This window comes from Pseudorca crassidens, chromosome 5 (assembly GCF_039906515.1).
Source record: "Pseudorca crassidens isolate mPseCra1 chromosome 5, mPseCra1.hap1, whole genome shotgun sequence".
In the NCBI taxonomy this organism is placed as follows: domain Eukaryota; kingdom Metazoa; phylum Chordata; class Mammalia; order Artiodactyla; family Delphinidae; genus Pseudorca; species Pseudorca crassidens.
This window is the reverse complement of record NC_090300.1, coordinates 14,757,007-14,771,748: the sequence shown is the minus strand read 5'-3', so window position 1 is coordinate 14,771,748 and position 14,742 is coordinate 14,757,007. Positions and strand designations below refer to the sequence as shown.

The 14,742-nt window shown below is 35.7% G+C and overlaps 1 protein-coding gene across 5 annotated transcripts in view; it reads right to left on the bottom strand.

Moving 5' to 3' along the window:
• The window catches only part of ANKRD28 (ankyrin repeat domain 28), a 185,265-nt gene that overhangs the window by 115,727 nt on the left and 54,796 nt on the right, over window positions 1–14,742 (bottom strand). For 2 of the 5 annotated variants that reach the window (XM_067737404.1, XM_067737407.1), the window contains exons 1-2: window positions 6,308–7,842; window positions 5,105–5,188 (exon numbers count right to left, since the gene is read on the bottom strand). In XM_067737404.1, coding sequence (XP_067593505.1) covers window positions 5,105–5,188; window positions 6,308–6,424 — 201 coding nt within the window. In that variant the 5' untranslated portion in view covers window positions 6,425–7,842. The other 3 variants (XM_067737405.1, XM_067737409.1, XM_067737408.1) reach the window with 2 other exon arrangements.

Here is a 14,742-nt window from a genome sequence, read left to right as displayed (position 1 = left end):
ACAATGAATGGAATACAAAGATAAATCACCACCAGTTTCTAGCTGAAAAAACAGCTGGTTTCATTAGACAAAACCTCCTTTGTTTCAGGACCAGCATAACAGCCATTTAGTCACAATGACATGGAACATACGCTCATTTATGGATCTTGGAGGGAACAAGAACATTGGTGAAGAAAATTTAAAAATCTGAGGCTGAAATCTAGAAGCACTGGCAAGAACAGAGGAGAGGTGCAGTTTCTGGGGATGGAGAAACTACAGGGCAACCCTCTCCAGGGTGGAAGCCGACCTGGTTCTTCTCTCTTCACTACCTCCCCGGTTTCACTCCATGCTCCGTGGAAGCCAGCTGGGAACTGGGTGGGTACACTTGAGATGGGGCTGGAGGTTTGCGGGCCACAATACTAATTACTGTAACTACAGAAGACCATGTACACACATACAGTTTTGGGACAGAGAGTTCATATAACCTCAAGTAACTGAGTGAGGAGGTTTTTAAGAACCTCTCCAGAAACATCAACAGCTTGGTGTACTGACAGCCAGCAGAAGCGACTTGTGGTCACAGGAAAGATTTATTAAAGATTAGAGCACTTCTTGCTAATTTCTAGAAAAGACTAGAGAACACTGTGAAGAATGAGGGTGGGTGGAATTCAGGCAACCTGTGTAAACTTATGGTTTACTACTTTGTGTAAACTGCCAACTATCTTATTACAATAATAATGAAAACAAATGATCTCCTTGTGTGATGTACATACACGTACATGTATGTATTTGCCAAACACTTTATCTGACAAAGTAAAAGCAACATCATTTCAATGATCCCAGAAAGTATTTTTGAAAGCTTAGAAGATGTTAATAATTTTGAAGACTACTTTGGCAAAATCAATTCCAAAATATTCTGAATAAAAAAGTACATCTAAATTCAGAAACCAATATGTAAAATATACAAGGTAGCATTTTCAAAATTATCAAGTTTATATGATACAGGCAAGATCTACTGACTAGCTCTTAATCAATTCTTTTGAGTTTAAAAAGGGTCACAGTCACAGAAGTCATAATCTAAGACTTCCTGTTTTAAACACTAAAAACGGTGTTGGCTAGATTATAATTACCCCCAGTCTGACACTACTTCGAATGACGTTTTTAACCAGCCAAAGAACATGGCACTAAGGGAGGCTTGTTTATTCACTCATTTGCAATGCTAAAATTTTAATAGCACTTGACTATGAAAATCAGGATCACATTTGCATTACAGTTTAAAAGGTAGGAGTCCACACAGAATGTGGACATAACTTTTAGGGGGAAAAATCCATTTTTTAACAATTATTGCTTTATGGCACTATTTGGCAAAAGAAAAAATATTTCTCTCCAATTTACTTTTTTATTTCCCGGCTTCTGTCAAATCTACATAGGTTCAAATGTCTGTTCTGCTACATACTTTCTAAGTTTTAGTTCTGTCACCTATTGGTGGGATGGAAATGTTAACCTACCAACTTTACAAGATTGCTGTGTGAGTTAAAGGCAGGTACCATAAAAATGTTTAGGTACATCACTGTCTCTGAAATAAAGGCTATAATTAACACCAATTTCTATCACTGTGGATTAAGAAAAACAATTTCTGCTTGTAGAAAATTTTCTTATAGTCATACCTTTCCTCTGAAATATGTTATTAATATTTCAAATTTAATTATTTGGGCTCCACAACATGGCATGGCATTAAGTTCTGGTAAATCCTAGGGAAAGTCATTTATTATTATTATTTTGGCCACATAAACCTGAAAATACGAATGAAACCTTCTGGGCAAAAGCAGGAGGTCATTCAAGGTCACTTGGAATTTTTAGAGCATCCCAAATTTGGGGTGTGAAAAAAACATGAAGGCCATTAATGTAATCCCACACATTTTACAAAAGAAAAGTGAGTCCTAATAAGTGAAATGGATTTGTTCATGTAGCATAAAGGTAAGAAGATAGAAGCACTTAGGTCTTACAACTTATGCTCCAACTGTTCTTTACATTATGTATACCAATCTGCCTTTAAATTTTTTTGACCGTTTCACCTGTTTGTTTTACAGTGCTTCTTCCATATCCAAGTGACTTATTCTTCTAAAAGTTTGCTATTTCAACTATTTTTAGGCAATAAAAAATCTTCTTCTACTAGGTTACCTACCCAAACAACTATTTCCCTTTTATTCCTTCATGAAAATGCTGATTTTCTCCAGATACGGAGTGCAATATAATTACTGATGATAAGCCTCTCACCCTAGGGGATGAACCAGGTGATGAACAATGACTGATCTAAGCAAAAAGTTAATCCCCTTCTACCTCTGCTGGTGGACTGGTTTACAGTGGGCTTGTAACCGAGGAAACTCAGCAGGAGTTTTGTGGGGATTCTGGAAAAGATCTTTTTGCTTGATTAAAAAAGAAAAAAAGGAAATGTACAGGGAGAATTTCCTTTCCACTTTCTCTGGCTGTTTGTCTTGAGTGCAGGATACAGCAATCATTTCTTTACCAGGAGGAGAAAGCCAAGAGTCTCACAGAGAAGCTCACTCAGAGATATGACATTACTGTCTTAACCAATCCCCCACCAATTACCTTGTTCTGGATTAAATTACTATATAAGCAATAAACCTATATTTACTCAGTCAACTACTTGTGGCCCAAAGCCTCCAAATATAAAACTCCAGTATTTTCTGGTGAAATCATCTCAGCTAGCTTCTACAATAAAAGACTTCCTTCTCAGACCAAATAATATGAATGTGTAATATTTTATATTAGTTTTTTAAAAATCAATTAGGTGTGTTACTAAGAAAGATGCTATTTAGTGGTCCACAGTATTCAGAACTTCAGGATATGACTCAAGAAGCTAACCTAAAATAATTAACAATGTTTACTTAACAGTATAGAGTATAGAACCAAATGTGAGCTCTTTTACCCACTCTAAAATTTTACAAAAATAACTGCAAAAAATGTAAATTTCAAAAAGTCAGCTGTTATTCTCAAATACTCATTTAAATAAATCTATTTTAGAAAAACACCACTGTCGCACTGACATAAAGCTTAAAAATATTTTATTACCTATCAAGAGTGAGTGGGTTTTATATTACAAAACAGTTAAGTTTTATTACACACACCTGCACATACACAAACATACATACCTGCCTCTTAAAACTCTATGCGATTCCTTATCATAGAGGACAAAAATAGAAAAACAAAAACTACCATCCTAAATTAGAACAATGGCCAAAGACTTAACACATCTGATAATTATGACTATACTCTCAACTGTGAAGAGTCACACGAGAAAAGCAACTGTAAAAAAATTTGTCAAAAACCCATGAATCACTGAAGACAAAGTCACTCTCATACTGATTTGAAGCACTAACCAGACTTTTAGTTCTAAGCTTGGTTCTAAGTTTCAGAGCAAGAGAACAAGCTAGGAGATGTTAAGAAACGATGTTTTAAAAGTAAGCAAGGAAAGGAATCTATAAGGAGAAAAGCAGAAGCTAAAAGTCATAAAAGTTAGGGGGTCACACACTAGTTACAGATAACACAATACCTCCCAAGGACATCACAGGAGAATAAACTGATGCTCAAACATGATTTTTTGAGCATAAAATTTTAAAAACTTAAGATAATTTGATTACTATGGCAGAAAAGCAGTTGGCTATAATGAGACTTTGTAATGATGGAGAAATTAACCATGGTAAGTAGGATTATAGTCCAAACTTTCTCACCAAGATGAGATTTGTTAGTTCTATTTAAAACAAACAAAAAATACTAGAGTTAAACAGAACAGAAAGCCTTTTTCTCCTTTTCCTTAGTCTATACCCCTATAGTTATTTTCTGTCTTACAGAAAGCAGACTCTCTAGAACACCCCAGTTACGTAAAGTGACCAGCGCTCCGTTTAAAATAAATCCTGAACTAGGTGCATGTTTCCAATAAATGTAAACTTAAATGCAATTCACTTAGGAATGTTTAAGGAAAAAAAAATGTAATGATGAACAATTTTAGTTAAAGATTCAAATCTATTCAGTTAATTCAACCTTTAAAAATAAGATAAATACCTCTTTTATCTACTTAACATCAAGTGGTCACAATAGTACTGTCCAAAAGAATGAGGGAAAAGATGAGAGTTGGAGATGAGCTGGCAGAGCACAGCTTTCTTAGAACTGGCCAATCAATTCCAGGTAATCTGTTTTGCTGTTGCTATAGGGACCTTAGGAATCATGACCTCTCCCTACTCTCCATCATTCAGAGAACTGAATTATGTATGAAAAAGATACTGAAAACAGTCACTTCCAGTAAAAACATATACATTAATAAATTTGATCTTATTATAGTTAATTATATATTTTCAGCCTCAGTTTAGTAAATTAAAAAACGTCTGGCCACTGGAGAAACATATATGGAAGGAAATTATCCATACGCCCACTCTTTCTAAAACTGTCCGTCATGTCAGTCCTGAATGTTAAATCCACTGTATCTTTAAAAGTCTGAGGAATTTTCAAACAGTATGTCTTTATTTGCTGCGAGACCCCAAACAGATGAGTCTTTGTGTATAATGTTATTCACAGAAAGCAAATTTGATCTCACAATCAAGTTAGATATATTATAAATTTTATAGACATGTCTCTTCTTTCAAGTTCACAAAAAAAGAAAGAACCCTCATCTGAAATGCACACAAGTATTTAACAGTGAAGTGTCATGATGTCTATAACTTACTTTCAAATGGGATTCAGCAAAAGAAAGAAAAAAATATATGTGTAGTATAAATATAATCTGTGTAAATATGGGAGAGAAAGCTAATGTGGTAAATGTTATCAATGCTGGATATAAGTGGAGGTTATATGGGTATTCAAAGTCTTTTTTCAACTATTCTGTGAAAATTTTCGAAGTACAAAGTTGGGGGAACAAAAAACCCGCATTGGCTCCTAGTTCTCCTGTGTTTTAGTCATTACCCTGAATATATGTCCAGTCCCTTCCTGTTTGCTTCAAGACCCTTCTACCCTCGTTTAAAACAGCTGTTACAGAATTGTGTTATGCCTTTTAACAAAAATCATAACTCTAGAAAAATAGGTTTCAAGGCTGGTATCAGTGAAACTGTTTTACCTGAAAGTTAACATCTTCTTTCTTAAATATTAGTGCTCGAACTTCATCAGGATCTCCATTAAATATAGCTTGCACCAGTGATGGCTAAAATACAAGAGAGTAATAAAAACATTAATCACACCACATGGATGATTCTAAAGCTATTTCCACATAACTTTTAAATCTAAAAATTTTCTTCCCTATCATGATAATCACTTGGCTTTTGACATGAACCAAGTTTCATGAAGTCAAATCATATGAAAGTACAGGATTCCTCCTTGGAAAAAAGGCCTAATTAAAAAAAAAAAATCAATACCGTATGACCAAAATTAGGTAGCATAAGCATAATCAGATTTTATTTTATATGAGTGGAGGCCTTTTGAATATACATACGGTAAAAAGAAAGTCTCTTCCAAATACAAGTGTCACATCTCAACATCTATTTGTGGGATATAACTTGTCAAACAAGTAGTTCCTAGCCCATGTGGAGGCCCACGAAGGCCTCCTTGAAAAGTTCTGTTTGGGGCACCAAAACAACTTGCGTGGGTTAGTATTACATGTATAAAGATAAAAACCCAAAGAAAGAAAATCTGGCAGTTGATGAAAATCACTACTATTCAAAGACCAAAAATTACTGTAAACCTGAATAACATGAAGAGGCAGACACATGAACATCTAAATATAACAAGTTCTTAATCAACGACACAGCCTCCCTGATAAGGTATCATATTATACTAGTCAAACAAGAAGTCAATTGACAACAGCACTAAAAATAAGATTAAAGATGAAGTCTGACTCTTTTTCATGTAACAGCCTTGCATGTAAATACATACAATTCATTACAGAAAAGGCTGTGCCTTGGTGTTGCTGGCAGTAGTCAACCTTTCCTAAAACATACAGTCCCTCGTTCCTGTTACATCGGTTTTTAAAACCACTAAGTGAAAACAGAAATGTGGTTGCTATAACTACTATCCTCAAATTATTTTTAAAAGTCTTTTTAAGAGATTAAGAGATAAAGTCTGAAATGTTATTTAAACATCTGAATAAGTGAAAATCAGAAATGTGTGCATTCATTTACAAGTAATATTGCATCATATTCACACACCTATACTGCTTTAATTTGGGTTTTTAATGAAACTAGTGCAAATTACATTTATTCTTAAAAAATAAAATTTACCCTACTAGTTCAGTAGTATACAGTAAACATAAACTCTCATATCTTACCAATACACTTCCCGAAGGTGGAGAATGTAGGGACTTATTTTCCTGTGGCAACTTAGAAATGAATGCAGGAGACTCATCTTCTACCTCCTCCAAAACAACAATACACACTCGACTCATTCGCTCTTTTAAAAAACTGAATTCTAAGCTATGTGATAAAAGTCACAGTTGGAAGAGCACAAGTAGTTTTTCCTCCTCTTCTGTACAACACTTAGAATCATTCTCTGAACAGCGCAGCTGGTTTTTTAAAGTTAATAAATACTATCGGAAAAAGTGAAGTTTAAAATTATAACTACATACTTGTAACTTACTAAGAAAACAATTCTGTTATTTTCTGTTGGGTTACTGTAAAACTCAAAAGAAATTTGACATCAACATGTCAATAACTAAAACTGAGTCCAGGACAAGCTCATTTAAAAATATTTTTCCCCTACCAAAACAGTCATCACATCCCTCTGTTTCACAGAAATTTACTTGCATAAAAAGATCACTGTCTGGGTGACATCAACACACGCTGCAGAATAAGATGAGAAACAACTGCTGTGACAGAGAAGATCGCAGCTGTACCCGCTCTTGCCTGCAAGGTCATATAGTTACCAGTAGCTGGCTTGCTTATAATTGAAAACAAAAAATAAAATCTCATTGTTCTGTTTCCACTTCTAATTTGTCTTCATTTCTTCAGCTTCACTGGTTTAATGCTGATACTATCCAGAAAAAAAATACACCGAGAGCTCAATACAAATTCTCAAAATGTTGCTCAGAGGTTGACAATTCTTTCTGTGTTTGAGAAAGAAAAAAAAAACAAACAACACTCTGCATTAATAGCAAAGCTGCAGTACATTTACATGCGATGAGTCAGACCACAAGAGACAATAGGACTCTTGGTACTAGAATATGGCTTGAATAATCCAGATATTCCATATAAGAAACAGTTAGCTTTATTCCCATCGACAGCATAGGCAAGGCAGAGCGTTCATTCTTCCTCCATCAGGCAGTGGTCTGTAGCTGCTCCAGCAAAAGGACACAGGCACCAGGCAGAAATGGTGTTAGCGGAGAATCCGAATGGAACAGGCAGGCTGCGAAGGAATTAGAAGGCATCTGAGCTCAAATTACTGCTTCAGGCTTTTCATTTTTAAAAAAGAGAAGGGGAAAAAAAACCCAGTAGTTTATCATTCCAGTGTTTTCTTTGATCTCCACATGAATACAGCTTCCATTAAAGACTCTTCATTCAGAGGAAGAAACAGCAGACTGTGCATCTTCTTTGAGCCAACTACTTTATTCAATCATCTGCCTCTGTGCCAGTATAGTTTCCTTCCACTGTGAAAACCGCTACAGTTACCCTTTTCAGTCGATTTCAGATGCTTTCCTGTTCCTCAGATGATCTTGCAAAATGCCACTGACACCTTCAAATGAGTAGGTCCTTAAAAAATAGAGAACCTCAGGATCGGCGCCACAGTAGCATTTCAACTGAGCAACAGTCTGAAGAGCAAAGACTGCAGAACCGCAGAATGAAATGCCTAGTAATGCTCACATGTTACACTTACCAGAGAGCTGAGCTACTGCTCAGGATGCAACTTCCTCTAGCAGGAGAAAAAAAATAGTGCATTTGGACAGCCTTCACAATGAGAAGGTTCATGCCAGTTCTGTGACTAATCCAGATCAAACTAAAAAACTCTGTAACTGAAAAATGAGTGCGCTTTTAACATTTTCCACGAAAAGCCACAAGGAAATCTGGTGTACTGCCTCTGCTGACTAACACTGGTCTTAGCAAGTAAACAATTCCAAACAGCTTAACTGCTTTCATATGTTACAAAATAGCAAATGTTTAACCCTATAGTGACAGCTGCAGTGATAATGTCTGCAGTGAATCCATAAAAGAGAACTAGAGATAAAGAAGCATTTTATGAGAATATAAATACCATGAACCTAACGTTTTCTTTTTCTTATTTTACCAAGACCATCTTCAATCTACTAGATGTTATTTTCAAGAATGCACAAAGTTTAAACAAAAGAAATTTAAGATTTACTAACAATTTCTAAGTTGTCGAATTTAAACAACCAAGTCATATTTTGAAAGGGAAAAATAAAAATTTCATATTTTAGAAATTATAATTGTAAAATTCTATTGATCACTTGAATTTCACAAAAGAAATAATTCTATCTTCCCATCTGGATGTGGAATAAAGCCTTAAATCTGTTAAATAGCTATGTAAAACTATTGTTTCAAGTCCTTGGTAGTGAAAAGGCACAGGGTAACCAAAGCAAAGAATCTTCTCCCTTCCTAAAAAATTAATTATCCCAAGCTACAAATAAGTGTCAAAACAACCAATTTGGGCTTCTCTGGTGGCACAGTGGTTGAGAGTCCGCCTACCGATGCAGGGGACATGGGTTCGTGCCCCGGTCCAGGAAGATCCCACATGCCGCGGAGCGGCTAGGCCCATGAGCCATGGCCGCTGAGCCTGCGCGTCCGGAGCCTGTGCTCTGCAGCAGGAGAGGCCACAACAGTGAGAGGCCCGCGTACCACAAAAAAAAAAATTTATTGTTGGCTTTCTCTGTTTCCTCCCTGCTTCTCTGCTTACTCAAGGATGGGGATATTTCCCCACAGGAAAACTACAAAGAAAATACCATGACCTCCTCAACCTTTGTTCTTTCTTCTATCAACCAGCATTCTTATTAATAAACATAATATTCTTGAACATTTGTGATGTGCTAGGTGCTATACATTCTCATTTAATACTCACAGTGACCTTGCTACACTGCCATAGTATAGAAGAAAAAACAGACTTAGAAATTAAATATTATATCCAAAGTTAGGCAAATTAATAAAGTTGTACCTAATTACAAACACATGCTCTTTCTAATCTACTCTGCTTCCACTGATTGTACGTACACACTCTCCTGAGAGCTTTGCAACCTATAATTGCAAAATAGACTGTAAAAGTGATTTTAAAAGATAAACAATGTATAATGATTGCAAAAAGTTTAGGTAACAAAGGAACATACTATTTACTGTGATAATATTCCCAAACAAGTTATTTTTAAATAGGTACTTCAGGGCTAGTGTTACCTCACACGTTTAAGCCAGTTGACTTACCAAAAAAAAAAAAAAAAAGACCAGCATGATATAGATAAATAAGAGTGCCAGAATTTAACAACAAAAGCCATTAAGTATCAGTTTATGAAAAAACCTGTAAGCCTAACATAACTGTACCAAGATACTATGCTTAAAATCCGGTTACTTTAAAATATATAAATGGTTTTAAGCCAAGTTAAAGACATGCAAATATTTTGACATACAAAAATGATGTTAACTGTCACCACAGGGCTAAATAAAAAATATCACCTTGATGTCTGAAGTATCTGAAAACGAAACCACTATAGTAACAATATCCTATATTCTACTGTCTCTGTCAGGGTTCTGCCCCACCCACCCCCAAACAAAACCTCTTTTTATAAGGACAATTTTAACTTGTTCTAAAGTATCCAGTGTATAAGTTCACCTACTTAGACTTAAGCAGGTACATCCTATTTTCCTGTTTAGGTCAACTTCCATACTTAGGTTTTTCCCAACCAGAAAGCAAGCTCTTTGAAGGCAGGGGCTGTGTTATACACATATTTTTTCCTTCCAATTTTTTCCATCTGTAAATGATTTCATTGAAATAAATTATATTATGTTACAAGAACTCTGGAATAGAGTAGCAAAATTACAAAAGACAATGGGGGGAGGATTCATATGCTTTAACCTGTAAACATGGGAGGCTTTAAAGTGCAACAGAATGAGTTCCGTGCCCTCTAGTGGGAGAGCAACTGAAATGTATTCAATGTAAGTTGACAGCATATAAAACAATTATGCTGAATGTCAGCTAACACTACGGGCTCAGGAGTCAGCCTACCTGGAGTTCAAATTCTGATTCCATTATATATTAGCTGTGTCCTTGGGCAAACTACTTCAATTCCCTGAGTCTAAATTTCTTAGACTTCCAAGAATAATAATCTCCAGAGATTTTTACCTAGGAGACATACTGTAACAGCACAGTGTTTGAGAAGATAGGCTTTGTAGCCAAACTAATCTAATCGGGCTTCCCTAACAAATCTAACTGTGTGACCTTGAGCAAGTCATTTAACCTTCCCGTGAATCATTTCAACATCTATTAAAGAACTGAACAGAATCTACTTTATAGTGTTATTAATAGTGAAGTTTAAAATAAAGATAATATTATTATTACAGATATTTAGGAGAGTTGAAAAGATATCTTTTGTGAAGACACAGAGTAAAAAAAAAAGGGCTACTGACAACCTCCCCCTACTGGTGAGGTGATTCAGACTGGTGTCTGGAGAGCCCATTCAGTTACTAAGTCCCCACCATTTTCAGGCTTCTAGAGAGACTTCAGAAGCTAGTCCTTACACTCCAGTGTGTTTATTAAATGTTACTGGGGGAGGGTGCAGTAAACTTAGGCAAGAAGTAAGACTACAGGGTTCTGCATTCCTCCACATTCATTGTATTTTACAGTCTAGGGAAAAAGAAAGGGTAAAAAGGACTGGCCCATAATATATTAAATTACAAACAATACTGACATATTATATATAAGTTAACAGCACCATATAACACTGTTTTATATCTCCTCCTGAAAAAGACAGGCCCCCTAGTTTCAAGGAACTCACATCTTAAAGGAAAAGGACACAGGTAAATAAGTATTTAAGAAATTAGGAATGGAGAAAGTGGAGAAAAGTACTCGTGATGAAAAATTATTGACAATAATTGTGCAAATTTAAATTCACACAACTTAAGTTTTTGTTGTTGCTTCTTTTTTCAGCTGAACAATGGCAAGGGGATGTGGTTTTTTCTTGAGGCATTTACTTTTTAGGCCAAATTAGATTAATTTTTTAATAGGCTAACAATTTCAACCCTGACAACTTGATAATCCTTCCATTCTTTATACTAAAATGTACCCTATCAAAAGCTTACTCCTACTCTTCACACAGAGTCTCTTAATGGAAAAGCTGGTTTAAAACCTTCATTTTACTGATAAAAAACATCCTGAAAGATTATTTTTAGGTTCCCAATTTTGTTACAACAGAATTCCTTTTTTTGACACACATGATTTTTCCTTTCTGCATAGAGAGTCAACCCAAAGCTCGTCTTATCTCTTACAAATCTGTGAACTCCAGATTGATTACTATAGAATAAAATATCTTATTTAGGGTAGGCTAAGTGGTTACTCTGTGCCAAACTAGTCTCTGAGTATTAAAAAATAAAAAGCTTATGGGATAAGTGAATTCAAATCATGTTTCAGAAACATTTCTCATAGTTCAAGGATCTTGAACAATCCTCTTGAGTTACATGCCTCAGCAGTCCATATACTTTAGAAAAAGTCTTATGAACAGATTTAAAAGCAAATGGGGGTGCAAGGAAAGGGGGGGATCAAGAAACAGCTGCTCTCTAGGCTACTGGTCAGATTTCCTTGTGATCAGTACAGCCACCGCAAAAATGTCACTGTATGTTTTTAAAATGATGAATTCAAAATCCTTATAAGAGATCAGATTTAATTCTCTATGTGTAATGTATTTATCAACTAGATTTTTTTAATGTTTACCGATCATACTTCCAAAATGACCATCAATGTTACCTTAAGATCTCAACTGGTTTCACCCTACCAGCATAACGATAAATTGTTAACCCTTTCATTATTATAATATTACTATATACCAGTGTTAACACATTAACATATTATTGTGATGTGTTCTTTGCAAAGACCTATATTCTGCATCCATTCTTGCCATTTTCCATTCAACTAGAACATTCAAGTTTTTAGGTAAGTACAGAGTCCCACAGGACAAAGATGATACTTCCCAGTCTCCCTTGCAGCGAGAAGCCACAGGACAAAGTTCTAACCAGCTTTTTAAGTAGAGGTGTTATGTGGCTTCCAGAAAACTTCCTAGAAGGACAAATGGCATATCCATTCTGCATCCTGGAACATGGATGACTGGCCACCATCTTAAACCAAATAAGGACCAGAGTCTAGGCTAGAGGGGATCTGGGTCCCTGAGGACTTTGTGGAACAGAACTGCCATAAAAGTCCTGGACTGCCTACTTCCTGACTTTTATGTTAGAGAGAAGTAAGTTCTGCCTCATTTAAGTTACTGTGATTTTCAGTCTCTTTTCACATGGAGCTGAACCTAACTCTAAGTGAGAATGTTGCTCTTCCTTTAATCATCAATCAGTGGGCATATACCCTTCCAGCCCTGTTCTCCTACTATTCATACTCTAGTACAATACAGCCACTTACATTTTCAATAAATGAAATGAATTATAAATGCTAGCCACAACAAATTTAATAGAAACAATAACTGACCAGAAAACAGCTTGAAGAACAATCCACTATTACCCCGGGTAAGCAAAGGAAAATCAACAGAGGGAAAAGGAAACAAATATTTATCACACATATTCTCGCTGAATCCTCAATCACTACTGGTGGGTACTACTCTACAATTTATACATGGGAAACGGAGGCTCGGTAACATCCAGTCAGTCAATGACTCATCCATTCATCTGTATTTATTCATCATCTACTATGTGCCAGGCTTTCTGCTAGGTCAAGGAAACAAAATTATGAACAGTCAATCCTTGTTCTAATGAAGCTTACACACCAATGAAGCTTACACACAAATAAATATTTCATAACTGCAAACTGTGAGAAACTGTAGAAGGAAAAGAAATTTTGGAGGGTAAAGAACTAAAGGAAGGTCCACGTGGCTGGAGCAAGCAATCATGAAGGACAATGGCAGATGCAGCTAGAGGAACAGCAAACTCAGATGACACAGAGCTTTGTCAACCAAGTTATAAAGTTTGTATTTTTGACTAAGTGATGGAAAAGTCATTAAAACTTTTAAAACAAGGTAGTCATCATGATTTGCTTTAAAAAGATTATGTGGCTTCGGTGTAGAGAATGGAATGAAGTAGAAGAATGAAAGCCAAAGGACTAGTTAGGGGACCACTGCAGTAAACCAAAAGAATGAGTAATCTGAGCTAGGATGCTGGGCATGTAAATGGAGAGACAGATCTATTTTAGAAACAGGATTTATAGGACATGCTAACAAACTGGATGTAGGAGTGAGGGAGAAGGTGGTAATCACAACAACTACCAGGTTTCTGAGTTAGGAAACTAGTGCTTACTAGAGTTCAAGCAATTTGGGCCTCCTTCAGTTTCCAAATTTATAAAATGGGGAATATGATTTGTTGTATCTTATCTAAGGTCCCTTCAAGCTCAAAGTTGGTTTCAAATCTTAATCCAAAGTCTGTATCTTAGCATATACCCTCATGATTTGAAAATGAAGTGTTAACAATCCCAAAGCTGCCTAATTCTAGGTGAGTATAAAAAAGTTCCTAAAGAATGGAAAGATTTGGTTCAATCCTTCTCCAGTACATTGAAATAATCTAAAAACCTTTTGGCAAGAATACCTTATTCTTAAAGCGTGCACCAAAATTACAATAGCAACTGATTCAACAAATACTTAATATTACTATTTCCACTCCACTATGCACACCACACCAAGAGATCACAAAATGTCATATACCACCTTCACCTTCAAAGACCTTATGCAACCTAGTGAGTTTTTGGATATGACACCAAAAACACAGGCAACAAAAGCAAAGAAAAACAAGTGGGACTACATCAAACTAAGACGCTTCTGTACAGCAAAGCAAACCATCAGCAAACTGAAAAGACAACCTACGGAATGGGAGAAAATATTTGCAATCCATATATCTGATAAGGGGTTAATATCCAAGATATATAAGGACTCATACAACTCAACAGCAAAAACAAAACACAAATAAACAAAAACACCCACAAAAAAACCCAAAAACCAAATAACCTGATTTTTAAAACGGGCAAAAACCTAAGTAGGTATTTTTCTAAAGAAGACATATGAATGACCAATAGGTACATGACAACAACAAAAGGTACTCAACATCACTAATCTTTAGGGTAATGCAAAGCAAAATCAAAATGAGATTTCACTTCATACCTTTTAGGACAGCTAGCATCAAAAAGATGGGACAACAAGTGTTGGTGAGTACATGGAGAAAAGGAAACCCTTGTACACTGCTGGTGGGAATGGAGATTGATACAGCTACTATGAAAACCAGTATGGAGGTTCCTCAAAAAATTAAATATAAAACTACCACAAGATCCCACAATCTCACTTCTAGGTATGGATCCAAAGGAAATTAAGCCAGTATCTCAAAGAGATGTCTGTACTCCTGTGTTCATTGCATCATTATTCACAAAGCCAAGATATGGAAACAACCTAAGTGTCTATTGACAGATGAACGGATAAAGAAAATGTGGTGTGTGTGTGTGTATATATATATATGTATATATATATGTGTGTGTGTGTGTGTATATATATACACACACACACACATACATACAATG